The following is a 27128-nucleotide window of genomic DNA, read 5'->3' on the forward strand; positions in this document are numbered from 1 at the left end:
GGACTCAAGAATCAGAAAACTGCTTAGATTCGACGTTGTGGTAACTGAGTTGGCAGATCTCAGCACTCGGAGGCTGGAGCTTCCCCCCGTCTCCCGTGGTAACCGTAAACCGGAAGTTGTGAAGACTGGGCCTTATGGGAGTTGTAGTTTTTTAGAAAACATCGTTCCTACTTGTAAATCCTTTCATAGACTCACATTATTCAGCTTTTCAACAGTTTCATATATACGGAAGCGTATTGCATTCACATGAAAACATTTTTAATTTATTTTGTTTTTCTGAATTAATGACACAATTGATTTTTTTTTATAAAAAAAACCCGTCTGTTTTTATGAATTTATGAGATAATTGTCTCAGAATTGTGAGAAAAAATTAATTTAATTGTGTAAAAAAACTGAGGCTCTGTTTTTCTGAATTTATTAGATAATGTTTTCTGGAAAAAAAAAAAAAATGGCTCTGTTTTTCTGCATTAATGGGACAATGGTGTGTGTTATTCCAAGCAGAAGCTCTGCTAGACTGTTGTAGGAAACAGGCCCGCCCAAGCTCTAAAGTTTAATCCAGTTTTATTCCATTTGGTTTGAGACATTGGGAGATACTCTTGTGTTTAATATTGTTGGTGGTATTGTTATTAGTTTGTCAACTTTGCAGTGTTACCTACATAGTTTCACTTTATCCTCTCAATTATGTAATCATATAAAAATTTGGGGAATTTATTCATATAATGATTAAGACTTGGATAACATGTTTTCTTTGATGTTTGTAATAGTCTCTATCTCTTGTTTTTTGTAATGTTCCATTTGATCGTGTTAGCAGCTCCTCTGGGATGTCACTCACTTATATAAGTCAATTTAATAGTAAAATAAATCCAAAGCATAAATTATTTATTTAGACTTTATATGCCTGTGTTGGTAATTTTGAGTGCAAACACAAGATCCTTTTTTTTTTTTTTAATAAATCTTTATTTTCCAACTACAACAATAAAAAATATACAAACGTTTTGTTTCTATGACACAAGCACCAAAATATTTCATACACGTGTGTATGCACAAAGCCTGCATGGTTACAGCAGAATGAAATACAGTACATGAGGGTTTTTGTTGTTTTTTGGTGTGTGTGTGTGAAGAAAAAGTGAAGAAAATGTTCCAAATATTAAGAATCAAAAGTCGCTCTCTGTGCCCGGGAAAGCTGAAAAAAATAAAGTAGTGCGAGATCTGCCTCAAAAGATTGTACGATCCAGTCATCCTTGAGTTCCATATACGTATTATCTATCTACTTAAAACAGATCTATATATTTGTTATCATCATTGCGCATTAAAGTCACAGAAACACTTTAGGTATTAAAAGCACACATGTCGTCACTGTAATAGAGCATGTCTGGAGCTAGGGATAATTTGATTAGGACATTTATTGTATGATGCTCCAATTAGACAGACAACAATAACACTTAGCAAAACAGAGTTGATTGTCATGCAAAGAGGCTTTCCATTCAGGTTATCATGCTTGACAATTCCAAAAAGCCCTCACAATGAAAGGACAGAATACATTTTTTGCATAGTTTCAGATTTTAGTACATGAATCTGAACTCAATGATTAACATTTAAGAGCCTATTTGGTATTATATGTAAACATCTCTATGAATTCTACCTCACGTGAGGAAGGGAACCACAGACTATGCAGTGAATGCAAAAAATGCAGTTTTAGATAAGAAAGTGCTATCAACAATACAATGAGACAATACCATGTGCTTTTTTTTACTCAAGCACTGAGAGATGTTCGAGGTTCCAGTTGAACGTCCACCGGCGAAGAAATGTAGACGACCTCCTGGAAAATCCCATGACCTGTCGCCTCCTAATAGTGCTGAGGACCTTCAAGCAGGTTCACTTTGTCTGAGAGCTCGTCGAGTGAACAGACCGTCAAGGAAATGGAATTAAATTGGGGACACAAAACAGCATCTTCTCAAACTCTCGTATAATACAGATAATTTACCAATATAGGTGCAAGATTAACTGTTATGTTAGTATCGTTTGTGTGCAGGGCGAGGGAAAGGATATGCTTTCTGCTCAGCTCCTGAATTGATGACTGTACTTTTTTCTGGAACACAATCTGAGCTTCACACATGCATGCATCTTGAGTGATTTCACCTCTCATCTCCTCTGAAAGCATCAGCAGAAATATAAAAACAGTCAAAAGGTGAGTGGAGGATTACTAATGGGAAATAAGGTTATTGAAAGAAAAATAAACACAGACAGAAGCACATTGTAGTAAAAATTCATTCAGCAATAACAAATCTTCAAGCTGAAATGTATGAGACCAGACAGGATTGTTGTTTAGGCAGAATTTCTACAAAAACACATCCTGCCATCAATCTTATATCCCACTTTATCCAACTCAGGGTGCTGCTCCCGGGTGATAGGCGTGAAGGTATGCTTCACCCTGGACAGACTTTCAGTTCAACACAGTCAGAAAATCACTTGCATTTGAAAGCTACAGAGAAATGTAACCCCTTGATGCCTGACCATAGTACAGTGAACATAGCATAGGGCTTGAGTCATGAGTTGTGGTTAGTGTGAGACATTGATGCCACAAAACACTTGACAATTATTTACACTATCACATCAATGAGAGACTAACTAGAACATGATCTCAGACAAACAATACAATGTACAATTTTCTCCAGCTGGATTGGACCCTCGCTAGTGGAATACAAGAAAATAACCCACTGTTCTTGTTGAGGCATGGGATTAGGGCTAGAGGTTAGGATCCATAAATCGCATGTCGGTCCCATTCTGGCTGGCCCATTGAGAAACTAGTGAGTGGAAAAGGTTCCTAGGTACGTATTGTACATGCACACATCAGCTTCGGGGGGATAACTATGATATCTCGGCTGCAATTTGAATGTGAGCAGTATGTTTCAAATTTGAGACCACAGGCATCAAAGGGTAAAAGTCACTAATTAACTTCAATCACATGTTTTTTGGACTACTACTTTACTTTAACTACTAGATCATTGAGGAGACTGTCTTTCATTAATACCATAGCTTTATTTACAGCACCTGTTTCACCACTACAATGTAGACTCTATACGGCACTGGAGCAGTCAATGCCCTTCTTGCTGATCTCCTACTTTAAGTGGCGGGCTAGTCACAACCCAAGAATGCAGGATAAAACTGATTGCAACACTCGTTTGAAAGTTGTTCAAACAAATAAGACTGGTAGTCGTATAACTGGGCACATGCATCAGAATGAAGACAGAGTAAATTAACTCTCTTGGTCAGCCAAGTCTTGAAATCAGGAGGTTTCTTACGTGAGCAGGTTTTCTTATCCACGTTCAGCACGTATCCAGTTCGACATTTGCAGGTATACGATTTCCCACTGCTGACACAAACGTGCTGGCAATCATGTCCTTGGGAGCATGGATCAGAAACTGAACCTGAAAAGCAAAATTTACACCTTAGTGGCATGAAACGGTCTGCCGTTAGGTTACATAGTCCCTTTAAGATGGGATCCCACAGTGATGAGACTTTACCTTTCAGCATGCCCTGTCATCAACATCCCCTACACACTGTGCTGAGTTTTCCACTCCTCAGTACAAACAGGACAAACTGTTGACGAATTTGTCTCATGGAAATGCTTGGAAATGGTGAATCACACCACGCCACAGACACCAAGGGCAATATTCTACACTGACGCTTGTAAAAACTGACAAAATTTGCCAGCACCATTCCATCCATCCATCCATCCATGGAGAAACCCACACACAGTAAGAATGTGTGTGTGTCTGGGAAGAGAAAGACCCTGAGAATCGAACCAAGGTCGTCACTGTAAACGCTTAACCACCGCCCCACCATCGTGCGGCCCGCAAAAGCAAACTAAACCTGGAACCATGATGTGTTAGTCATTAAATGAGGCGCGCACGATGACTTGATGGTCATTCTGATCTTGAGGCGAGAAAAAAAGGGGATGATTGAAACCAGGTTGGAAGCCAGTGTTTGTTTGCTGTTTTCAGGCTGAGGAGTCACTTATTGTCACTTATATCACTAGTGTGCCAAGGAGCGAGCCCACATGATTCCCCAAACTCAACTGAGATAGCATGAAATACGTTTATGAATCATTTAAAGACTAAACACAACACAACTTGATCGAGCCACATGTGAACACATATTATCCAAGCTTTAGACCAGGCGTAAATTCGTAAATCTGTGAATGTCAGGAAGTTACTTGAACTATCACGTTTCATTACTGTCAGACAGTTGACCCAGGAAACAACACCATAATGAAAAAAATTAATAAATAAATCCAAGTTCTTACGTGAACATGTTTTCTTATCTGGATTCAACACATATCCCACTTGACATTTGCAATTGAACGAGTTTCCACTGCTGACACATATGTGCTGGCAATCGTGTCCTCGGCCACATGAATCAGAACCTGAAAGGAGAGACTTTTACATCTGTCTGGCTCATATAGGAAAAAAAAGGAGTGTCTACTGGGATAAAGAAAGGGCCGGGTTCCAACACAAACATTATTTTGATAGGGCTCTTCGGGGAAAAAAAGGGCTGTAACTAATGTACAGAGGCACATTTAAAGAAAAGGTCCATGTTCTTACGTGAGCAGGTTTGCCTATCGAGATTTAACACAAATCCGTCTCGACATTTACAGACGTACGAGTTTCCGCTGTTGACACATATGTGTTGGCACTCATGCTTCTGGGAACATGCATCTAAACCAAGAGCCGAACCTGAAAAAAACAGACTTATTATAGCGACGTGGTCCAGTTCACATCAGTCAGAGGATTCTTCATGTTCAACATGACCCAGCGCTTCAAATATCAACCTAGACCACATCCGAAAGAAAGAGCCGAGTTCTTACGAGAGCATGTTTTCTCATCCCGATTCAGCACATATCCCACTCGACACTTGCAGGTGTAAGAGTTACCACTGTTGACGCACGTGTGCTGGCAATCATTTCCCCGTCCGCACGCGTCTGAACCTGAACCTGAAACTAAAAACAGCATAAACTGCCACATCTTACCAACCTCTGCTTCCATCCATCAGACAAACTCTTGGTGACAGAACATGATAGATTCAGAAATAGAGCCACGCTGTAGTATCTCAAAGAAGTCCAGACGCTTACGTGAACATGTTTTCTTATCTGGATTCAATATGTATCCCACTCGACAGCTACAGGTGTATGAGTCATCACTCTTTACACAAATGTGCTGACAATCATGTCGAAAATCACACGGACCAGAACCTGAAAAGAAACAACATGTGATGTAGAATCTCATATCGTCAGTCAAGAAGTTTTTCGGCTATCTGATGTATTAGACTCAGTGTCCCAACTTGCTGCCCTTTGAAAATTAAACTTACTGTTAAGTGTTTTAATCACTCATTTAAAGAGTCTTTTTAAACTCTATAAATATATATTACATCAGACTTTAAACAGTTTTACTGCTTTAATAAGAAATTTATAGAAGTTATTTCTGAACATCGACTCTCGACTCTATTCAGGTAAAAGTCACTTCTAACTGTCAGAATCCACTTGCAAAACAACTAAAGAACCCTTAAAAATGTCATGCATATGAAAGACAGTTCCTGACACTATATAAGCGGGTTATGAATCGTAATCATTGATACAAATCTGCTGACAATTTCAAATTGTGTCTGATCACTGAGGTTGTAACCTGAGAAGACCACTGGCACAGCTACACATTGATTTTATCCTTGACCACAGGTTGAGGCAACAGGAACAGAAACCAAAAACATTACCCTCAAGAATTAACTATATCAACTTCTTTTTTCTTTTGTCAACAATCCTGATGCAGGTACTGCGTGTTGTCATATCCACAGGAAGGATACCGCTGCTTTATTGAGCAATCGCTGCAACTTTAAAGGATATTCGCATTCTTACGTGAGCATGTTTTCTGATCTGAATTCAACGTGTATCCGTTGTAACACTTGCAGATGGGAGATTCTCCATTTCTGACACAAATATGTTGGCAGTCATGCCCCTGAGCACATGAATCCAAATCTGAGAAGAGACATGTCTACATGTGAGTGGATTTCAACAACTTGCACCGGTCTAGATCAGGCCGGATGAGCAATACTCTCGGCCAGATGGTTCTTCCCGAATGCTAAAAGTCTAATAATATGTATAATACCTAAGATGAACATTTATGATAGGGTGCAAACATCAAGCCTACCCAAAATATCGAGGTTTTCACTCGAGCACGTTTTCAGATCTGCATTCAAAACATATCCTGACCGGCATTTGCAGACGTATGAACTATCAGTGCCGACACAAATGTGTTGGCACTCGTCATCCTGTCCACATGCATTTGAACCTGAAACAAAAGACTTTCACATCTACCCAGATCCATTGGCATCGATCATAATGACAGACCTCCAAAGGAAGGTATATATATATATATATATATATACCTTCCTTTGGAGGGTATATATATATATATATATATATATATATACCTTCCTTTGGAGGGTATATATATATATATATATAAAGAAAGGCCCAGGTTCTTACGTGAACATGTTTTCTTATCTGTATTCAACACATATCCCACTCGACATCTGCAGCGGTACGAATCATCGCTGTTTACACAAATGTGCTGGCATTCGTGTCCCTGTCCACATGCATCTAAACCTGAACCTGAATCTGAAACTGAAAAGAGAAACTTCAAATAGTAGAATAAACTTTTAACATTATCTGGGGGACAAAAAGGACCATATCCTTACATGAGCAAGTTTTCTTATCCAGATTTAAAACATATCCCTCATGACACCTGCAGCTGTATGAGCCGTCACTGTTTATACAAATGTGCTGACATTCATGTTCCTGGGCGCATGCATCGGAACCTGCATCTGAAACTGGAAAGAGAGACTTTCACAACGATGTTACACAGTTTACATCAAAAAGAGAACTCTTCATCAGAAAAAAAAAAAAACAACTTATGAAGGTCACAAGTTCTGCAATCTTCAAATGAAGGACTCTGATGTACACGTGTGACACATCTGAAGGAAACGTCCATGTTCTTACGTGAGCATGTTTTCTTATCCGGATTCAACACAAATCCCTCTCGGCACATGCAGTCGTACCAGTGTCCACTGTTGACACATATGTGCTGGCAATCGTTTCCCTGGGCGCACGCATCTAAACCTGAACTCGAACCTGAAAAGAAACACTTTTACATCTACCTGGGTGAGACTCATGGTAAGGAACATCACATGCGATGGGTCATTATCATAGAGCACTGAAAACAATGGTTAAGACCTGTGGCAGTGGTTCCCAAACTATTTCGGTTGCCCAGTCAAAAACCTGTCCATTATGCTTGCAGTGTCCAAGTATTTGTCTTTTTCATTCATTCATACTGTCCTCCCCAACCCCACTTTGCAATGGCACTGCGCCCCCCACTTTGGGAACCACCGACCGATGGCATGTTTTGAAGCAACGCCCGGGGTCCTTACGTGAACACGTTTTTTTATCTGGATTCAACACAAATCCCGCTCGACATTTGCAAATGTACGCGTCGTCGCTGTTTTCACAAGTGTGCTGGCAATCATGTCCCTGGGAACAAGCGTCTGAACCTGAACCTGCAAGTACAAAAAAAAAAAAAACAGATTTCCACATCTATCCAGTTCAGTTTACATAATTCAGAGAACCCTTCGCGATTACGTTCATTACGTTGGAGCACTTAGAATACTGGAATTTACAATGAACCTAAGCCGTACTGTATCTACAAGAACGGACCAGGAGCTTACGTGAACACGTTTTCCTATCTGGTTTCAAAATATATCCCACTCGACATTTGCAGGTGTACGATTCATCGCCGTTTACACAAATGTGTTGGCAATCATGTCCAGAGCCACAAGGGTCAGAGCCTGAAAAGAGACCACACGTGATGCAATACCTCACGTCAGCAGTGAAGCACAGACAACCGAGCCACTGGAAAGTCTTTGGCGTCATTTCAGTGCTCCGAGGAGTTGTCGCGCACGTTGGACACGGAGAGGTTGAATTCACCCAAAAATGAGGAAGGATTTGTGCACCGACGCAACAGACAGAGGTGGGGATTCTTACGTGAGCACGTCTTCTTGTCCGGGTTCAAGACGTAGCCCGGACGGCACTGACAGTTGTAAGAGTTGCCGTCGTTGACGCAAATGTGCTGACAATTGTGTCCCAGGGCACATGGATCCAAACCTAACAAGAGAAACAGTCCAGTGTTTGATTGATTGAACTTTCTTGTGCGAAACGATTTGTTTCTTAGTTATATTGTGGCAAGTCGATATTATGCAGGGAGTCATCTGCCACATGCAGGTTAGTTTCCTTGATCTCTCCACTCCCGCTTCACTAGAAATTCTGTATGAGGAAAAATACTCTGGTTAAATGATCAGGATCGACTGTTACTACGAAATAATCTCTTAAACTTCATAGTTTAAAAAGGAAAATATGACGTAATTATTGAGACACGACTGTCGTTTAAGACAACTGTGATGTTAAGCAAACTAATTAGGGGAAAAGGGAGAAGCTTTGCTGGATCAAGCATTACAACAGCATATATATATGTGTGTGTGTGTGTTGGGCAGAAGTAGTAGTAGTTGCAGTATATTATGTATTAGGCAAAAGATATGCAGAAGATATTACAGGAAAGTTATATATTAACATCCATCCACATCTTTATATTTGAGCAAAATGAATCCTCCAAAGGTTTGTTATTAAATTGCTCATCTCAAACTCTTTCTAGTCCGATATAAAACGAGCCGTTTAATTTCTGCCTTGTTTTCGTGTCCCTGTCTGGAAATGTCCTGTCAGGGTTCGCAGAAGCTCCCAGAAAGTTACCAGCTTAGCATGCCTTCAGGCAGAGCGGGGCCATGAGGCGCAAACTATGCGATGCAGAGCTTGCACAGCAGCACGCCCCCTGTGAAAGTGACAAACAGCACCATGGTGGGCGTCAAGCCATTTTAAAGTACTTCGGTGAGTAGATTTTGAATCGAAACAGAGATCAACTAGTGGTCGAAGGGTTTGTCTTCTTCTTTCAGGTAGTTAGTAGACAATTACTCGTACGTGTTTTGCGTTTACTGTGATTAGACACCTCAGTGTTGCCACCACGTGCACCGGCAACAGTATGTGAGAACTTTTTATATGTAGAAAATCCAAATGAAACAAGTGGCTGTAACTCGCTGGTTACTCCACCCTGTTTCTTCAGAACAAAGAAGAGGACCAGAGGCTTTAGAATGGCGACTCCCTCTATGGTGCTGCCCATACCCTCACAGGCGGCTATGTAAAGGACGGCTCTGACGTACCGTTGGTTCCTTTTTCATTTTTTTTCCCTTTATCCTTCTTCCTGCCACCTAGGCCTAGTCCGAAATCACCGCCTCCGCCATCTACTGGAATATCTCCACTGCCATTCTCATCATCCTTACCACACAAGGTTTCCCTAAATTTGGAAGTGAGCTTCTCAATGACACCGTAGGTCTCCGCATAGAAGACGTGCTCCTCATGCGGGGGGCTGGCCATGAGCCGGAGGGACGACAAGTCGGCCCTATCAACCCCCACGGCGTAGATCTCAATCCCGGATGCGCGCGCCACCGCCGACACATCCTCCACCCTGTCCTGTGGCCTCCCGTCCGTCACGATGATGGCCACCTTGGCGATGTTCATTGAGCCACTTCGGGCCCCCGCTTCGGCGGTGAAAGCACTTTCCATGGCGGTCTTGATGGCCAGGCCCGTCATGGTGCCCGAGGCGAGGGGTTCCACGCGGGCCAGCGCCTGCTTCAGGGACGACTTGTCGCTGTAGGTCTTGAGGAGGAACTCGATCTTCACCGTGCTGGCGTAGTTGACGAGGCCGACTCGAGTGGCGTGGGAGCCGATTGCCAGACTGTCCACCGTGTCCTGCAGGAACTCCTTGGCCTTTTCGAACTCAGCGGGGCGGACGCTGCGGGAGCTGTCTACGATGAAGACCAGGTCTATCGGTCGGTTTTTGCACTTGGATGTTGTTGCTGTAGAGAAAATAGGTTTGCGAATTTATTTAAGCATTACTTCTTTATGGATGAATGTTCAATGTTAATCCTACGTACACTTTAAATGGAGTTATGGTTTAAAGCACAGTGTCTATCTAGTTCACGATTCACCATTTGATGATTTACACTTCTGCTGCTTTCATGAAAGAAATATTGGTCACTACCCAAGCATTGACTGTCTAGAAACTACAGAACATTGTTGCTTCAACACTGGTGACCGCATCAATTTGAACCACCTTCAACTCAGTGACTATTAGTAACTTCAGGGATGGTATCATAACATTCTACACAAATTATCCTTGTAGGATGTTAAAATGGGAAAAATAGACAATGTCCACATACTAGTCAATGGAGGAGCAGAATAAGTTCAATCTGTAACACAGTTGGACGTGGTCCCACACCTGCACTAGTTCTGACGGGTGATTCTGAGCCGCTTGAGCCCCGACTGGCCTGCCAGGAGGCCGATTGTTCAACTTTGTGCTGACGTGGTGAGGCAGGCTGGCTTCGTTGTGGCGGCTTCTGATGCAAGCCCTGAAAACCATGAGCCCTGGAACCAGCAGCACCAGCTTTGTCAGGGGACAGGGGGGGGGGGGGGGGGGGGGGGGGGGGGGGGCAGTCATTTATTTCTATACTGGCACATGTGATGTTCAGACAGACTTCAAGTTTTGTTCTTGAAGGTTTCTAATCGTCTGTGCAGTATAAAACTCAAGATTTTCAAAATATGAAATAAAGCAAGGAAAAATATTTGACGAACCAACGGTATTAAGAAAACTTTAAACAGGATGATTTTTTTGCTTTATTCCCAATAACAATTTCCAGTGAAAACACTGCTTTTGATTTTTGCTCAGTACAATTTTAGTGTACTCTAGGTTTCAATAGTCAAGACAGCATAAGGAAGCAACGCTAGTAATCACACTGTAATAGTCTCTCAGACATAATAATTAATCTTTCGTGTAGGAAAAATTAAGTCATGGGTTCATAAAGTATTACAGGATGAACCCATACCATATAATGTGCATTCACAGCGCCCTGAACTCTCGAAAAAAGATCCCAGGAAAAGGCATTAATCTCACTCCCAGATTTGTCCCAGGTACATGTAAACTTTCCATTCAAGTGGAAGAAACTAAAGAATATAGTTAGATCTCTATTATTCTCTGTGATGGCTTCCAGAGACTGGATAAAGAACGTTTTGCATCATTCTGTATATAATATTGGCTTAATAATTCCAGATTGTGTTATTATGTAGTTTGCATTTATATTGTTTGCATAGATGACATTTGATTCGATTAAATTAAATTCAACTTTATTTATATAGCACCACACACAACACAGTCATTTCTAGGTGATTTTAACAGAGAGACACCCAACACATTTTGCCTTTATTTCATCATTAATTGCCTTCAGATAAAAGCAATCTTTTCAGGGGCACTTGGTCAAGATGCAAACTGATACAAGAACAAGCAGAAGTTGAAAAAATTTAAATAAATAAAGCAATAAAGACAACATTGAAACATTTACCTAAAAATAGCAGTTACACTCTTTTATTTTGTTAAAAGAGTTCTGGGTTCCCTCAGGGAGATAACATTCTGAAGCTGGAGTGCTTGTATGCAGATTGTTCCATGGATGCATGCTGCACCAGAGCATTTCTAATTTCTATAAGGGAGGGAGACATGAATGCATTGGAGGGACTACCTGAACCAAGCGCACAATTTGTGGGAAGCGATTAGGAAATGCGCACACACCTGCACTGTCCCTCCTCCGTGCGTCCTGCAGCAGGTTGTCCCCTGGTCGGTCCCCGAGTCGGTCCCCAGCTCGATCAACTCGCCTCTGCTGCTGCTGCAAGCCTCGGATGCTGTGGTCGTCGTGCTGCGCCCTCTGAAAACTCTCCGCGCTCCGGAACTCGTCCGAACTTTGTTCAGTAGATCCGAAATCGTCGACGCGCCGGTAGAAACGGGACGTGTCCCGGGGGGTGACAGGGGGGCCCAGAGGCCTCGCTGAGTGGATGTGCTGTGGTCCGGGCTGGAGGAGAGATCCGAGAGATCCCTGGAGCAGGATGCCGGCGACGCACAGCAGCACCGGGGTCATGATGCTGATCGGTGCGCTTCATCCGAGTGTCTCCTCCAGCTCAGTGCGGCTTTTTATACGGACAACACAGAGGCGTGGACAGCCTGGTGGACAGCCTGGTGGACGGCCAGGGGTCCAACCAGAGCCTTTGAGGGGGGGGATGAAGGGGATTTGTCCGCTGGGGTGTGAAAATCTGCGCTAACATGTGAGCCCTGGTTCGAATCCCAAATTTGACCTCGACAATTTCTTATTTTTTAAATTTTTTATATCAAAATCCGTTTGTATCCCATTTTTGGACACTGTAAATTAAAAACAAAAACTCGCACTTTAAGGTTATTAAGTATACTAAAATGCATACATGAATGCATTATTCCTGGTGATAATTCAATACTTGAATACTTGAAAATACAAACACCGTCAAATAGCTATTGTTCACATTAACTGACCAAAAAGAGGAATAGGCTGAAGCCAGTGGCTTATTTACGAATAGAATAGAATAGAATAGAATAGAATAGAATAGAACTTAGAGCAACCCAAAACAACAAAACCCAGAACAATAGAAATAAAAACAGAAGAAAAGATTTGAAGAACATGAAAATACATGATTATTGCTATTTCCTCATCTTCAGTCCCTTAATAATTGTTTTGTTTATTTTACATTAAATCATCCCATATATTCAAGAAAGAAACGTTCACCATCTCCCACAATGTGATACAATATTGAATAGTCAAACCATGACATTAAAACTAATCTAAATAGTGGTTTTCATTGTTCTATATAAAAATCCAGGCGTTTACATATTGTCAAAATGTTTGGATTACTTGCTAGACAGCTTGCCTGCCCTGAAATCCTGTATGTTTCTGAAGCAGCCAATCGAAAAGAAAAAATTTCTTCTCAAAACTTTGGTGACGAAAAAAACATATTTACCTGAGAAAATAATTGTGTTTAGGATAATTTCCTTCAGAGACCAACAAAGTTTTTACTATAAGCAGGACATTGCCCTCTCGTGGTTAATTGTGTGAAATGCAGTTTTGCAGTTTTGGCCTACACGTTTTTCCACATGTATGTAAGCGTTATGTTTTAGCTTTAGGTTAAGTTTATAGTTGGGTTTTCTTCATTAGTTGGACAACTCGCAGCATCCAAAGTAACATGACACCTTGTCTAAAACATCTTTGTGTGTATTCCAGCATCTGGTGATCACGTCTGTCTGATTGTGTCCCATGTTTGTAATGTGCACGTAGTTGCTCTATTGTAATGTTGCTGTGATATATTAGCTGAGCTGCCAGTCTCATGATTGATTCATCTGAAGCTACATTAGTTAGTTGGAGGAAGACGCTCAGAATTCATGAGAGACTTGAGTAAAAAAGGAGTTTAGTGAAATAGTAGCCATCAACACAATAGCTGCAGCTACAGTTAAAGGCAGGATAGACACACAGGAGTGAAAAACAGATGAAAACAAAAACATTAAAGCATTTAAAAAATGACAGATCCTCTCCAAGGGACATTTGTTTGTTTTTGACTCGACCCGTTAGCCACTGGCCAGGATACAATGAGACTTATGTGATTATGAATGACTTCTTTTGTTTGACAGATTCTAATCAACATATGGTCGATTAGCATCTCACATAAAAAATCTGTATCCTTGAATGCAAATGATACATAAAGGGAAAGTTTTCTACAAGCTGCTGACAGGGAACCAGTTTATATTCCGGGGGAGATGAGCAGATGTACCAGAGCACAGTAACCATGTCTGTGTCGTGGGTGTGTGTCAGCATCCTCTGTGTGTTTCACTCTTGTAAAGGAGAAACCAGACATGTATATTCTCCTGGCGACATCGTTATTGGAGGACTTTTCCACACTCACCTAAAAACCAACAGAAGTGGAGAACCTGGATCCCTCGTCTGTCACAAGTAAGTACTCAGTGAAATGATTCCGTTCAGACACATTAAGACAAACTAACCGTCTCCTGTCACCTTTTCTTTTTTTTCTTTTATTGTAGCTTTGACATCAGGAGTTTCCTGCACTTACAAGTGATGATTTACGCCATCAGGGAAATAAACCAGAACACGCCAAGAGTTCTGCCCAACTTCACCATTGGATATGACATCTACGACACCTGTGCAGACGTCAGCCTCGCCATCAGTGCGACGCTTCAGCTGCTGAACAAGAGGTCAGATAACCAGAGCTGTGGTCAGTTTGGTTTCGGTGAACCTGAAACAAAGGCCGTGGTTGGCGAAGCATTTTCTGAGACGTCGATCGCAGTGGCACGAATCGTCTCTCTGGCATCAGTAGCTCAGGTTTGTCTCATTTCTCTGTGGTACTGCTGACTACCAACTGTGTCTTTAGATTTACACTCATGAATAGTCAGTGTCAAAGGTCGGGTGTTTTCTTTCCGTTTTTGATGTATTTTTGAAGATTTCATCCCCCGTCAGAAACTGGTGTATACTCAAGTAGCACTACATACATGAGTATTTCTTAATATTAATGTATTTATCTTTATAAATAAAAATGGAAATCTAACAATGTTTACCTTATGTTGAATACAAGAATTTACAACCTTTCTTTCAGGTTAAAATCTTGAAAATTTCAATTAAAACCTATTTAGCTAATTATTTTACTGTATTTAGACTCACACTGCCTGCAATGTTAGTTTTGTTTTTTCAAGAACTTCTAAAATATTGCCAAATTCATTGGACATCGAAAGTCAGCTTGTCCAGTTTTGCTGGACAAAAAATCTGGCATGATTGTTGCAACAACCACTGTGTCAAAGCTTTAAGGAGAGGTAGAAAAACGTTGCAAAGTGAGAATTGATTTCAAGAATGTAAACGCTACTGGCTTGTTTTCATCAAATAACCAAATATAAATTGAAAGCAGGAAAGACAAATTCAAATTGGATCACTATGTTTGCATGGTTACTCTTCAAACGTGGAACGATTGTAACGTATATGTTTTCCTCTTTGCTGCAGATTAGTTATTCAGCGTCCAGTGAGCTGCTCAGCAGGAAATACAAGTTCCCCACTTTTCTCCGCACCGTATCTAGTGATGCACATCAGACAAAGGGCATTTGTGAGCTGGTGAGCAAGTTCAACTGGAAAGCAGTGGCCATTGTGGGGAGTGATGATGAATATGGGAGGTACGGCAGCGAGAGTCTCAGCGATCACTTCTCAGCCAAGGGTGTCTGCGTTGAATTCATGGAAATCCTCCCTGGTTACTTCAACCTTAACACCACTAAAAGCAGCAGACTGCTGGTTCAACTGGTGGAGCGTATCGCTAACTCCTCAGCAGAGGCAATCATTTTGTTCACCAAGGGCAGTAATGTAGAAATAATCATGGCAGAAGCTATTAAAAACAAACTCAACAGAACCTGGATCGCAAGTAACGCGTGGTCCACAGAGAAAAAGATAGCTACACTGCCGGGCATCGAGTTGGCCGGCCAGGTTTTCGGATTCATCGACCAAGGAGGAGAAGTGCCGGGTTTCAAACACTACATCATGACACAGTTCGACAGGAGCCACAACGCCTTGATGGGAGACTTTCGGTTTTGCTCGGATCAATCCAGCAAGAACATTTCGAAGGACTGCACAATGACAAACGACCAACATCAGCCCAAGCAGTGTCTGGACCCACAGTGTTTGATACATTTCATGGACCAGGATTTCTCTTATAGCATCTACTTGGCTGTCAGGGTCGTTGCCGACAGTCTGAGACGCTTAATGAAATGTGACAGCCAACGGTGTGAACGGACGTCCAAATTCACAGCATTGGAGGTGCAGTATCAACATCTAATATAAGGACCCGTTTACACGACAACGTTTCATGTGTTTAACCTAATCCGTTTAAATTTTTAAAAAAGTGTTGCATTTATACTGGCGCAGCGGACACACTGACAAATATGTAGTTAGTATGCCGGGCCACCGGAGGGCGCGGTTGCTTGTTATTGTAATGGAACCACACAGACTTGTGTGCAGAGAACAATACGCTGCAAGAGTGAACAGAATCGAGAGAACCCGACATCAGTATGGACAGATGACGAATCGGATGCTATCAGGGGTGAGTCTCCATACTGATATGGACTATATTACTTGAATACGGACCGCGAATCATAACACCACGGGCGCCATTTTTGTTGACAGGCGCATGAGCAGAAGGAACTATTTTAAATGGGAAGGGTTTATCTTCACACTTATTCTTTTTTTAAATTGTATTTTTCGTATCTCTTATATGACTGTTGACTTCTACAATTGTTCAAAAATGATTTCTTCTAATTAAAAAACAAATCAACGGGAAGGAAGCGGAGATTTGCGCATGCGCAGTAAGAGCGTTCCATCGCCCCCGGTAGTGTCTACAATAAGACATTTCCATCTTGGGAGCCGGTATAAAAACTTCTCGGATCCGCACACCGGTGTCGTGTAAACGGAACCCCTAAAAGTGAAGAAAGTTTTGCGGATACACTCGTATTTGTTGTCGTGTAAACGGGGCCTAAACTGCATTGCTACTGGATGTATGTTGTGTGACCAGAGATACCATGAGTTTAGAGGCAAGCTTGGATTACAAAATATAACCAACCTTTACCCTGAGTTTGAAACTATGACACAAAATTGGTAAAGTTTCAAGTTCCAAGTGTCAGGCCAAGAAATAGTCTTGCACACCAAAACACTTCTTCTTTTAAATGAATGAATGAGAAACCTAAATTGGTCCTGGAAGGACATACCTGAAGTTTTACATCATTTCCTTCCCGTGTTTCTAATAAAAACAACCAATAATGAGCCCCATCAGTGAGAAACCTGAATCATGCAGGACAGGGACTCTCCAGGACCAAGTTTGGACACCCTTGATCTCCAGTGCAAAGTTAAATTTCTGGCTCCAGGAAATTCAAACTTTGAGAAACTCAAAATATCATACATTCCCACTCAGCATTCCTGCACTGTTTTCTGTCTTGCAGCTTCTTGAGGAAATTAAAAAAACCAATTTCACAGTGAACACCACGCATATATTCTTTGACGAGAACGGGGACCCCAATTTAGGATACGACATTGTGTACTGGAACAGATCTGACGCCAAAAGGGGCACCGTTATAAAAAACATTGGAGGATACTGGCCAAATGGAGACATTAAACTCCCAGACGAGCTTGAAAAGGCCATGGCTGCTGTTGAGGTGAGACGATCATGTCGGTATGTGTTCATTGATTGGAATGATTTATATACAGCATGCACTGATTCTGTTCTGTTCTGTTCGTCAAAGGTGACTGCTTACAACTGCTCTAAAACATGCAAACCAGGACTGGAGTTAAAAACGTCACACAAGAAGTGTTGTTCTTATTGTGCTCCCTGTGCGGAGAGAAACTTTTCCCCTGGAAACGGTAGGTGTCGTATTAGACACGTCCAACAACACCATCCGACATGTAAATACATAGATGACATCCGTGAAATTGATTATTATTTGATTGGGCAAATGTTTTTTTTAATGATTTCAATGCATTGGTCATAAAAGTCTCAACATTTCCCTTTATGCTATTGATTATACGTGTTGATTAAACCTGTAATTGTGTCGTTACGGACAGGTTGTTAGCAGTTCCAGTAAAGACAGTAAAGCAAATATCAAGAAGGGGAAGTGAGCAAACCTGCCATGTGCTCACTTCCCGGTCTGCCACACGTGTAATGTCGAGAAATCGTTGACTGAAAGCACATACAACAAATATGAGCTACTTACGGTGTTTGCGATCCAGACAGTTAGAGAGTACTGACAGACAGGAGGCAGTCATAAGCTTTCATAACAGTTATGGATTAAAACCAATAAGAAGGCATGCTGGAAACAATCCCCGACACCCTCCTTTTCAGCTACTTTGGAATTCTGTATTTAGAAATATCTCGCTCGGTTTCTGTGTAAGAATACGGTTCATCACATTTGAATGTTTTTCCTCTACAGGTACTGCGTGCAAGTCCTGTGATGAAAAGCACTATTCCATAGAAGGACAGAGAGACAAATGTTTCCCCGTCACTGACCAGTACCTCCGCTGGTCAAGTTCCTTCTCCATCATCCTGAACTGCTTGGCCGTCTCGGGGATAATCATCACCATATTGTTTGCCATTCTCTTCACCGTCTATCGGGGAACTCCCATCGTGAAGGCTGTTGGAGGGTACCTGTGTCTCCTGGAGCTTCTGGCCCTGCTGGCCTGCTTCTGCCTCACGTTCAGCTTTCACAGCAAACCCACGCTGGGTTCCTGTCGCCTTGGCCTGCCTCTCTTCGGCGTGGCGTTTTCCCTCTGCATATCATGCATTCTAGCCAACCTGCTCCAGATCTTGGTGAGTTTTGACTTCAACATAAAGGTGGCGTCCTGGATGAAGAAGCTCAATCAACCGTTCGTCGTGGTGACTGTCGTCTCTGGCGTCCAGCTGATCCTGTCGACGTTGTGGATGGTCTTTGAGCCGCGGTTCCCCTACGAGATGGAAATCCAGACGGAGAATCTGCACACATGTAATCTGCAGTCGCTGGGGTTCTTTGCAGCCACAGTAGGCTACCTCACCTTCTGGGCCTTTATTTGTTTCCTGTTTGCCTTCAAAGGCAGGAAGTTGCCCGATTTGTATAAAAATGCAGTTTTAATCAGCGTCAGCATGCTGCTGTTTTTGATCATATGGATCATCTTCATCCCGCTCTTTCTCACGATGAAGGGGAAGAACAAAGCAGCAGTGGAGATCGTGGCCATTCTCATCTCCAGCTACAGCATTCTGGTCTTTCACTTGGCCCCAAAGTGCTACATCATGTTGTTCAGAAAGGAGCTCAATAATGAGAACGCCATAACCGGGTACATCAAAAAGTATTATGAGCAGCAAGGCAGAGCAGTGATTAAATCCTGACAAAATGACCACAGATAGACAGTGACTAAAATAAAAAATAAAGTCACAGAAAGACACAAAACTTTCACAAAGGGACATGAAACTATCACAAATGGATAAAAAATGACAAACACAAAAAGACAGTTGCAGTAAAACAACTCAGACCTAATATAGGCGTAGATCTGCCAAAATTAGAAAAAAAAAAAGAACATTCGACAGAAACGACCACAAAAATACACAAAAACATCAAAGAGCCACATGAAGACAGAAAGAATTTAGTTGTAAAAAACAAAACAACCAAACATAGAGAAATACCTTTACAGAAGAGTTGTGAAACAACAACTAATCATCAGGTTTCCTTAATAAGAGACTGAAATGACCACGAATGTTGCAGAGGGAGTTGACAAAGTAATTAAATACTTTGACAAAAAGATTCAAAAACAGACAAAAATCTGCACTCGGGGCCTAATACTTTCATAATCCGCTCCTGACGACTGTAAAAAGTGTAAATAGTTTCACTTGCTGGTTCATGTAAACAGACTAATTGAATATACATTAAGGAATTTTCCTCTATAAAGCATTTCGATTCTTTTTGGTGCATTTAATTTATTGCCTGTTAAATTAAACTTGAAAAGACATTCTCAGATACATATAGTTTGGTTTATTTATATCTCTTGTGCATGCAGCTTTTTTCTTTTGTTTGCTTCTTGCTGAGAAAGACATTTAAAAAAAATAATGCAATATAAATGTCTGTTTACTTTTGAATTAAATAATTGTCCTTATGAAACCTTCCATTTCAATAAAGGACACTTAATTGTTTGTTTTTTGCACCAGATTGGATCACTAACACGAGGATCTGTCTTTTTAAACGCAACCTAATGCGTTATGTTTTAGCTTTAGTTTAAGTTTATAGTCGGGTTTTCTTTATTAGTTGGACAACTCGCAGCATCCAAAGTAACATGACACCTTGTCTAAAACATCTTTGTGTGTATTCCAGCATCTGGTGATCACGTCTGTCTGATTGTGTCCCATGTTTGTAATGTGCACGTAGTTGCTCTATTGTAATGTTGCTGTGATATATTAGCTGAGCTGCCAGTCTCATGATTGATTCATCTGAAGCTACATTAGTTAGTTGGAGGAAGACGCTCAGAATTCGTGAGAGACTTGAGTAAAAAAGGAGTTTAGTGAAATAGTAGCCATCAACACAATAGCTGCAGCTATAGTTAAAGGCAGGATAGACACACAGGAGTGAAAAACAGATGAAAACAAAAACATTAAAGCATTTAAAAAATGACAGATCCTCTCCAAGGGACATTTGTTTGTTTTTGACTCGACCCTGGAGCCACTGGCCAGCATACAATGAGACTTATGTGATTATGAATGACTTCTTTTGTTTGACAGATTCTAATCAACATATGGTCGATTAGCATCTCACATACAAAATCTGTATCCTTGAATGCAAATGATACATAAAGGGAAAGTTTTCTACAAGCTGCTGACAGGGAACCAGTTTATATTCCGGGGGAGATGAGCAGATGTACCAGAGCACAGTAACCATGTCTGTGTCGTGGGTGTGTGTCAGCATCCTCTGTGTGTTTCACTCTTGTAAAGGAGAAATCAGACATGTATATTCTCCTGGCGACATCGTTATTGGAGGACTTTTCCCCACTCACTTAAAAACCAACAGAAGTGGAGAACCTGGATCCCTCGTCTGTCACAAGTAAGTACTCAGTGAAATGATTCCGTTCAGACGCATTAACACAAACTAACCGTCTCCTGTCACCTTTTCTTTTTTTTCTTTTATTGTAGCTTTGACATCAAGAGTTTCCTGCACTTTCAAGTGATGATTTACGCCATCAGGGAAATAAACCAGAACACGCCAAGAGTTCTGCCCAACTTCACCATTGGATATGACATCTACGACACCTGTTCAGACGTCAGCCTCGCCATCAGTGCGACGCTTCAGCTGCTGAACAAGAGGTCAGATAACCAGAGCTGTGGTCAGTTTGGTTACGGTGAACCTGAAACAAAGGTCGTGGTTGGCGAAGCATTGTCTGAGACGTCGATCGCAGTGGCACGAATCGTCTCTCTGGCATCAGTAGCTCAGGTTTGTCTCATTTCTCTGTGGTACTGCTGACTACCAACTGTGTCTTTAGATTTACACTCATGAATAGTCAGTGTCAAAGGTCGGGTGTTTTCTTTCTGTTTTTGATGTATTTTTGAAGATTTCATCCCCCGTCAGAAACTGGTGTATACTCCAGTTGCACTACATACATGAGTATTTCTTAATATAAATGTATTTATCTTGATAAATAAAAACGGAATCAAACAATGTTTACCTTATGTTGAATACAAGAATTTACAACCTTTCTTTCAGGTTAAAATTTCGAAAATTTCGATTAAAACCTATTTAGCTAATTATTTTACTGTATTTAGACTCACACTGCCTGCAATGTTAGTTTTGTTTTTTCAAGAACTTCTAAAATATTGCCAAATTCATTGGACATCGAGAGTCAGCTTGTCCAGTTTTGCTGGACAAGAAATCTGGCATTATTGTTGTAAAATCCACTGTGTCAAAGCTTTAAGGAGAGGTAGAAAAACGTTGCAAAGCAAGAATTGATTGCAAGACTGTAAATGTCACTGGCTTGTTTTCATCAAATAACCAAATATAAATTGAAAGCAGGAAAGACAAATTCAAATTAGATCACTATGTTTGCATGGCTACTCTTCAAATGTGGAACGATTGTAACGTATATGTTTTCCTCTTTGCTGCAGATTAGTTATTCAGCGTCCAGTGAGCTGCTCAGCAGGAAATACAAGTTCCCCACTTTTCTCCGCACCGTATCTAGTGATGCACATCAGACAAAGGGCATTTGTGAGCTGGTGAGCAAGTTCAACTGGAAAGCAGTGGCCATTGTGGGGAGTGATGATGAATATGGGAGGTACGGCAGCGATAGTCTCAGTGATCACTTCTCAGCCAAGGGTGTCTGCGTTGAATTCATGGAAATCCTCCCTGGTTACTTCAACCTTAACACCACTAAAAGCAGCAGACTGCTGGTTAAACTGGTGGAGCGTATCGCTACCTCCTCAGCAGAGGCAATCATTTTGTTCACCAAGGACAGCAATGTAGAAATAATCATGGCAGAAGCTATTAAAAACAAACTCAACAGAACCTGGATTGCAAGCGACACATGGTCCACCTCGACAAAGATAGCTACACTGCCGGGCATCGAGTTGGCCGGCCAGGTATTCGGATTTACCTTTGATGGAAGAGAAGTGCCGGGTTTCAAACACTATATCATGACACAGTTCGACAGGAGCCACAACGCCTTGATGGGAGACTTTCGGTTTTGCTCGGATCAATCCAACAAGAACATTTCGAAGGACTGCACAATGACAAACGACCAACATCAGCCCAAGCAGTGTCTGGACCCACAGTGTTTGATACCTTTCATTGACCAGGATTTCTCTTATAGCATCTACTTGGCTGTCAGGGTCATTGCCGACAGTCTGAGACGCTTAATGAAATGTGACAGCCAACGGTGTGAACGGACGTCCAAATTCACAGCATTGGAGGTGCAGTATCAACATCTAATATAAGGACCCGTTTACACGACAACGTTTCATGTGTTTAACCTAATCCGTTTAAATTTTTAAAAAAGTGTTGCATTTATACTGGAGCGGCGGACACACTGACAAATATGTAGTTAGTATGCCGGGCCACCGGAGGGCGTGGTTGCTTGTTATTGTAATGAAACCACACAGACTTGTGTGCAGAGAACAATACGCTGCAAGAGTGAACAGAATCGAGAGAACCCGACATCGGTATGGACCGATGACGAATCGGATGCTATCAGGGGTGAGTCTCCATACTGATATGGACTATATTACTTAAATACGGACTGCGAATCATAACACCACGGGCGCCATTTTTGTTGACAGGCGCATGAGCAGAAGGAACTATTTTAAATGGGAAGGGTTTATCTTCACACTTATTCTTTTTTTAAATTGTATTTTTCGTATCTCTTATATGACTGTTGACTTCTACAATTGTTCAAAAATGATTTCTTCTAATTAAAAAACAAATCAACAGGAAGGAAGCGGAGATTTGCGCATGCGCAGTAAGAGCGTTCCATCGCCCCCGGTAGTGTCTACAATAAGACATTTCCATCTTGGGAGCCGGTATAAAAACGTCTCGGATCCGCACACCGGTGTCGTGTAAACGGAACCCCTAAAAGTGAAGAAAGTTTTGCGGATACACTCGTATTTGTTGTCATGTAAACGGGGCCTAAACTGCATTGCTACTGGATGTATGTTGTGTGACCAGAGATACCATGAGTTTAGAGGCAAGCTTGGATTACAAAATATAACCAACCTTTACCCTGAGTTTGAAACTATGACACAAAATTGGTAAAGTTTCAAGTTCCAAGTGTCAGGCCAAGAAATAGTCTTGCACACCAAAACACTTCTTCTTTTAAATGAATGAATGAGAAACCTAAATTGGTCCTGGAAGGACATACCTGAAGTTTTACATAATTTCCTTCCCGAGTTTCTAATAAAAACAACCAATAATGAGCCCCATCAGTGAGAAACCTGAATCATGCAGGACAGGGACTCTCCAGGACCAAGTTTGGACACCCTTGATCTCCAGTGCAAAGTTAAATTTCTGGCTCCAGGAAATTCAAACTTTGAGAAACTCAAAATATCATACATTCCCACTCAGCATTCCTGCACTGTTTTTTGTCTTGCAGCTTCTTGAGGAAATTAAAAAAACCAATTTCACAGTGAACACCACGCACATATTCTTTGACAAGAACGGGGACCCCAATTTAGGATACGACATTGTGTACTGGAACAGATCTGAAGCCAAAAGGGGCACCGTTATAAAAAACATTGGAGGATACTGGCCAAATGGAGACATTAAACTCCCAGACGAGCTTGAAAAGGCCATGGCTGCTGTTGAGGTGAGACGATCACGTCGGTATGTGTTCATTGATTGGAATGATTTATATACAGCATGCACTGATTCTGTTCTGTTCTGTTCGTCAAAGGTGACTGCTTACAACTGCTCTAAAACATGCAAACCAGGACTGGAGTTAAAAACGTCACACAAGAAGTGTTGTTCTTATTGTGCTCCCTGTGCGGAGAGAAACTTTTCCCCTGGAAATGGTAGGTGTCGTATTAGACACGTCCAACAACACCATCCGACATGTAAATACATAGATGACATCCGTGAAATTGATTATTATTTGATTGGGCAAATGTTTTTTTTAATGATTTCAATGCATTGGTCATAAAAGTCTCAACATTTCCCTTTATGCTATTGATTATACGTGTTGATTAAACCTGTAATTGTGTCGTTACGGACAGGTTGTTAGCAGTTCCAGTAAAGACAGTAAAGCAAATATCAAGAAGGGGAAGTGAGCAAACCTGCCATGTGCTCACTTCCCGGTCTGCCACACGTGTAATGTCGAGAAATCGTTAACTGAAAGCACATACAACAAATATGAGCTACTTACGGTGTTTGCGATCCAGACAGTTAGAGAGTACTGACAGACAGGAGGCAGTCATAAGCTTTCATAACAGTTATGGATTAAAACCAATAAGAAGGCATGCTGGAAACAATCCCCGACACCCTCCTTTTCAGCTACTTTGGAATTCTGTATTTAGAAATATCTCGCTCGGTTTCTGTGTAAGAATACGGTTCATCATATTTGAATGTTTTTCCTCTACAGGTACTGCGTGCAAGTCCTGTGATGAAAAGCACTATTCCATAGAAGGACAGAGAGACAAATGTTTCCCCGTCACTGACCAGTACCTCCGCTGGTCAAGTTCCTTCTCCATCATCCTGAACTGCTTGGCCGTCTCGGGGATAATCATCACCATATTGTTTGCCATTCTCTTCACCGTCTATCGGGGAACTCCCATCGTGAAGGCTGTTGGAGGGTACCTGTGTCTCCTGGAGCTTCTGGCCCTGCTGGCCTGCTTCTGCCTCACGTTCAGCTTTCACAGCAAACCCACGCTGGGTTCCTGTCGCCTTGGCCTGCCTCTCTTCGGCGTGGCGTTTTCCCTCTGCATATCATGCATTCTAGCCAACCTGCTCCAGATCTTGGTGAGTTTTGACTTCAACATAAAGGTGGCATCCTGGATGAAGAAGCTCAATCAACCGTTCATCGTGGTGACCGTCGTCTCTGGCGTCCAGCTGATCCTGTCGACGTTGTGGATGGTCTTTGAGCCGCGGTTCCCCTACGAGATGGAAATCCAGACGGAGAATCTGCACACATGTAATCTGCAGTCGCTGAGGTTCTTTGTAGCCACAGTAGGCTACCTCACCTTCTGGGCCTTTATTTGTTTCCTGTTTGCCTTCAAAGGCAGGAAGTTGCCCGATTTGTATAAAAATGCAGTTTTAATCAGCGTCAGCATGCTGCTGTTTTTGATCATATGGATCATCTTCATCCCGCTCTTTCTCACGATGAAGGGGAAGAACAAAGCAGCAGTGGAGATCGTGGCCATTCTCATCTCCAGCTACAGCATTCTGGTCTTTCACTTGGCCCCAAAGTGCTACATCATGTTGTTCAGAAAGGAGCTCAATAATGAGAACGCCATAACCGGGTACATCAAAAAGTATTATGAGCAGCAAGGCAGAGCAGTGATTAAATCCTGACAAAATGACCACAGATAGACAGTGACTAAAATAAAAAATAAAGTCACAGAAAGACACAAAACTTTCACAAAGGGACATGAAACTATCACAAATAGATAAAAAATGACAAACACAAAAAGACAGTTGCAGTAAAACAACTCAGACCTAATATAGGCGTAGATCTGCCAAAATTAGAAAAAAAAAGAACATTCGACAGAAACGACCACAAAAATACACAAAAACATCAAAGAGCCACATGAAGACAGAAAGAATTTAGTTGTAAAAAACAAAACAACCAAACATAGAGAAATACCTTTACAGAAGAGTTGTGAAACAACCACTAATCATCAGGTTTCCTTAATAAGAGACTGAAATGACCACGAATGTTGCAGAGGGAGTTGACAAAGTAGTTAAATACTTTGACAAAAAGATGCAAAAACAGACAAAAATCTGCACTCGGAGCCTAATACTTTCATAATCCGCTCCTGACGACTGTAAAAAGTGTAAATAGTTTCACTTGCTGGTTCATGTAAACAGACTAATTGAATATACATTAAGGAATTTTCCTCTATAAAGCATTTCGATTCTTTTTGGTGCATTTAATTTATTGCCTGTTAAATTAAACTTGAAAAGACATTCTCAGATACATATAGTTTGGTTTATTTATATCTCTTGTGCATGCAGCTTTTTTCTTTTGTTTGCTTCTTGCTGAGAAAGACATTTAAAAAAAATAATGCAATATAAATGTCTGTTTACTTTTGAATTAAATAATTGTCCTTATGAAACCTTCCATTTCAATAAAGGACACTTAATTGTTTGTTTTTTGCACCAGTTTGGATCACTAACACGAGGATCTGTCTTTTTAAACTTAACCTAATGCGTTATGTTTTAGCTTTAGTTTAAGTTTATAGTCGGGTTTTCTTTATTAGTTGGACAACTCGCAGCATCCAAAGTAACATGACACCTTGTCTAAAACATCTTTGTGTGTATTCCAGCATCTGGTGATCACGTCTGTCTGATTGTGTACCATGTTTGTAATGTGCACGTAGTTGCTCTATTGTAATGTTGCTGTGATATATTAGCTGAGCTGCCAGTCTCATGATTGATTCATCTGAAGCTACATTAGTTAGTTGGAGGAAGACGCTCAGAATTCGTGAGAGACTTGAGTAAAAAAGGAGTTTAGTGAAATAGTAGCCATCAACACAATAGCTGCAGCTATAGTTAAAGGCAGGATAGACACACAGGAGTGAAAAACAGATGAAAACAAAAACATTAAAGCATTTACAAAATGACAGATCCTCTCCAAGGGACATTTGTTTGTTTTTGACTCGACCCTGGAGCCACTGGCCAGCATACAATGAGACTTATGTGATTATGAATGACTTCTTTTGTTTGACAGATTCTAATCAACATATGGTCGATTAGCATCTCACATACAAAATCTGTATCCTTGAATGCAAATGATACATAAAGGGAAAATTTTCTTCTTCTCTTTTTGTTTTTTTCTTCTCCCTTGTTCTGTTCAGCCAATATGATGTGATTGAGAGCCTTCTGGTG

General features: G+C 41.3%; 3 protein-coding genes across 6 annotated transcripts; 2 read left to right on the forward strand and 1 right to left on the reverse strand.

Moving 5' to 3' along the window:
- Window positions 1–946: 946 nt before the first annotated feature.
- Window positions 947–12142, reverse strand: LOC308119949 (matrilin-3-like). 4 transcript variants are annotated; one of them, XM_080480272.1, is made up of 7 exons: window positions 11772–12142; window positions 10431–10595; window positions 9433–10008; window positions 8090–8209; window positions 3303–3428; window positions 2050–2151; window positions 948–1899 (listed from the first exon to the last, which is right to left on the reverse strand). In XM_080480272.1, the coding sequence occupies exons 1-7, from the start codon at window positions 12112–12114 to the stop codon at window positions 1847–1849; spliced, it is 1485 nt and encodes a 494-aa protein (XP_080336398.1). In that variant the 5' UTR covers window positions 12115–12142; the 3' UTR covers window positions 948–1846. The 4 variants fall into 4 exon arrangements, with proteins under 4 accessions (XP_080336399.1, XP_080336398.1, XP_080336397.1 ...); XM_080480271.1 differs by having other exon boundaries at window positions 9313–10008; XM_080480273.1 differs by lacking the exon at window positions 10431–10595 and having other exon boundaries at window positions 947–1899; window positions 9313–10008.
- A 1687-nt stretch (window positions 12143–13829) lies between these two features.
- LOC308120226 (G-protein coupled receptor family C group 6 member A-like) lies at window positions 13830–19157 on the forward strand. Its single transcript, XM_080480700.1, has 6 exons — window positions 13830–14004; window positions 14094–14391; window positions 15061–15861; window positions 17037–17249; window positions 17337–17454; window positions 18021–19157. The coding sequence occupies exons 1-6, from the start codon at window positions 13841–13843 to the stop codon at window positions 18947–18949; spliced, it is 2523 nt and encodes an 840-aa protein (XP_080336826.1). The 5' UTR covers window positions 13830–13840; the 3' UTR covers window positions 18950–19157.
- Window positions 19158–20431: 1274 nt separating this feature from the next.
- Window positions 20432–25798, forward strand: LOC308120194 (G-protein coupled receptor family C group 6 member A-like). The gene is made up of 6 exons (XM_080480645.1): window positions 20432–20648; window positions 20738–21035; window positions 21704–22504; window positions 23680–23892; window positions 23980–24097; window positions 24664–25798. Exons 1-6 carry the CDS (start codon window positions 20464–20466, stop codon window positions 25590–25592), a joined length of 2544 nt encoding a protein of 847 aa, XP_080336771.1. The 5' UTR covers window positions 20432–20463; the 3' UTR covers window positions 25593–25798.
- Window positions 25799–27128: the final 1330 nt, after the last annotated feature.

Source organism: Lipophrys pholis (genome assembly GCF_963383615.2).
Source record: "Lipophrys pholis genome assembly, chromosome: 14".
Classification (NCBI taxonomy): Eukaryota; Metazoa; Chordata; class Actinopteri; order Blenniiformes; family Blenniidae; genus Lipophrys; species Lipophrys pholis.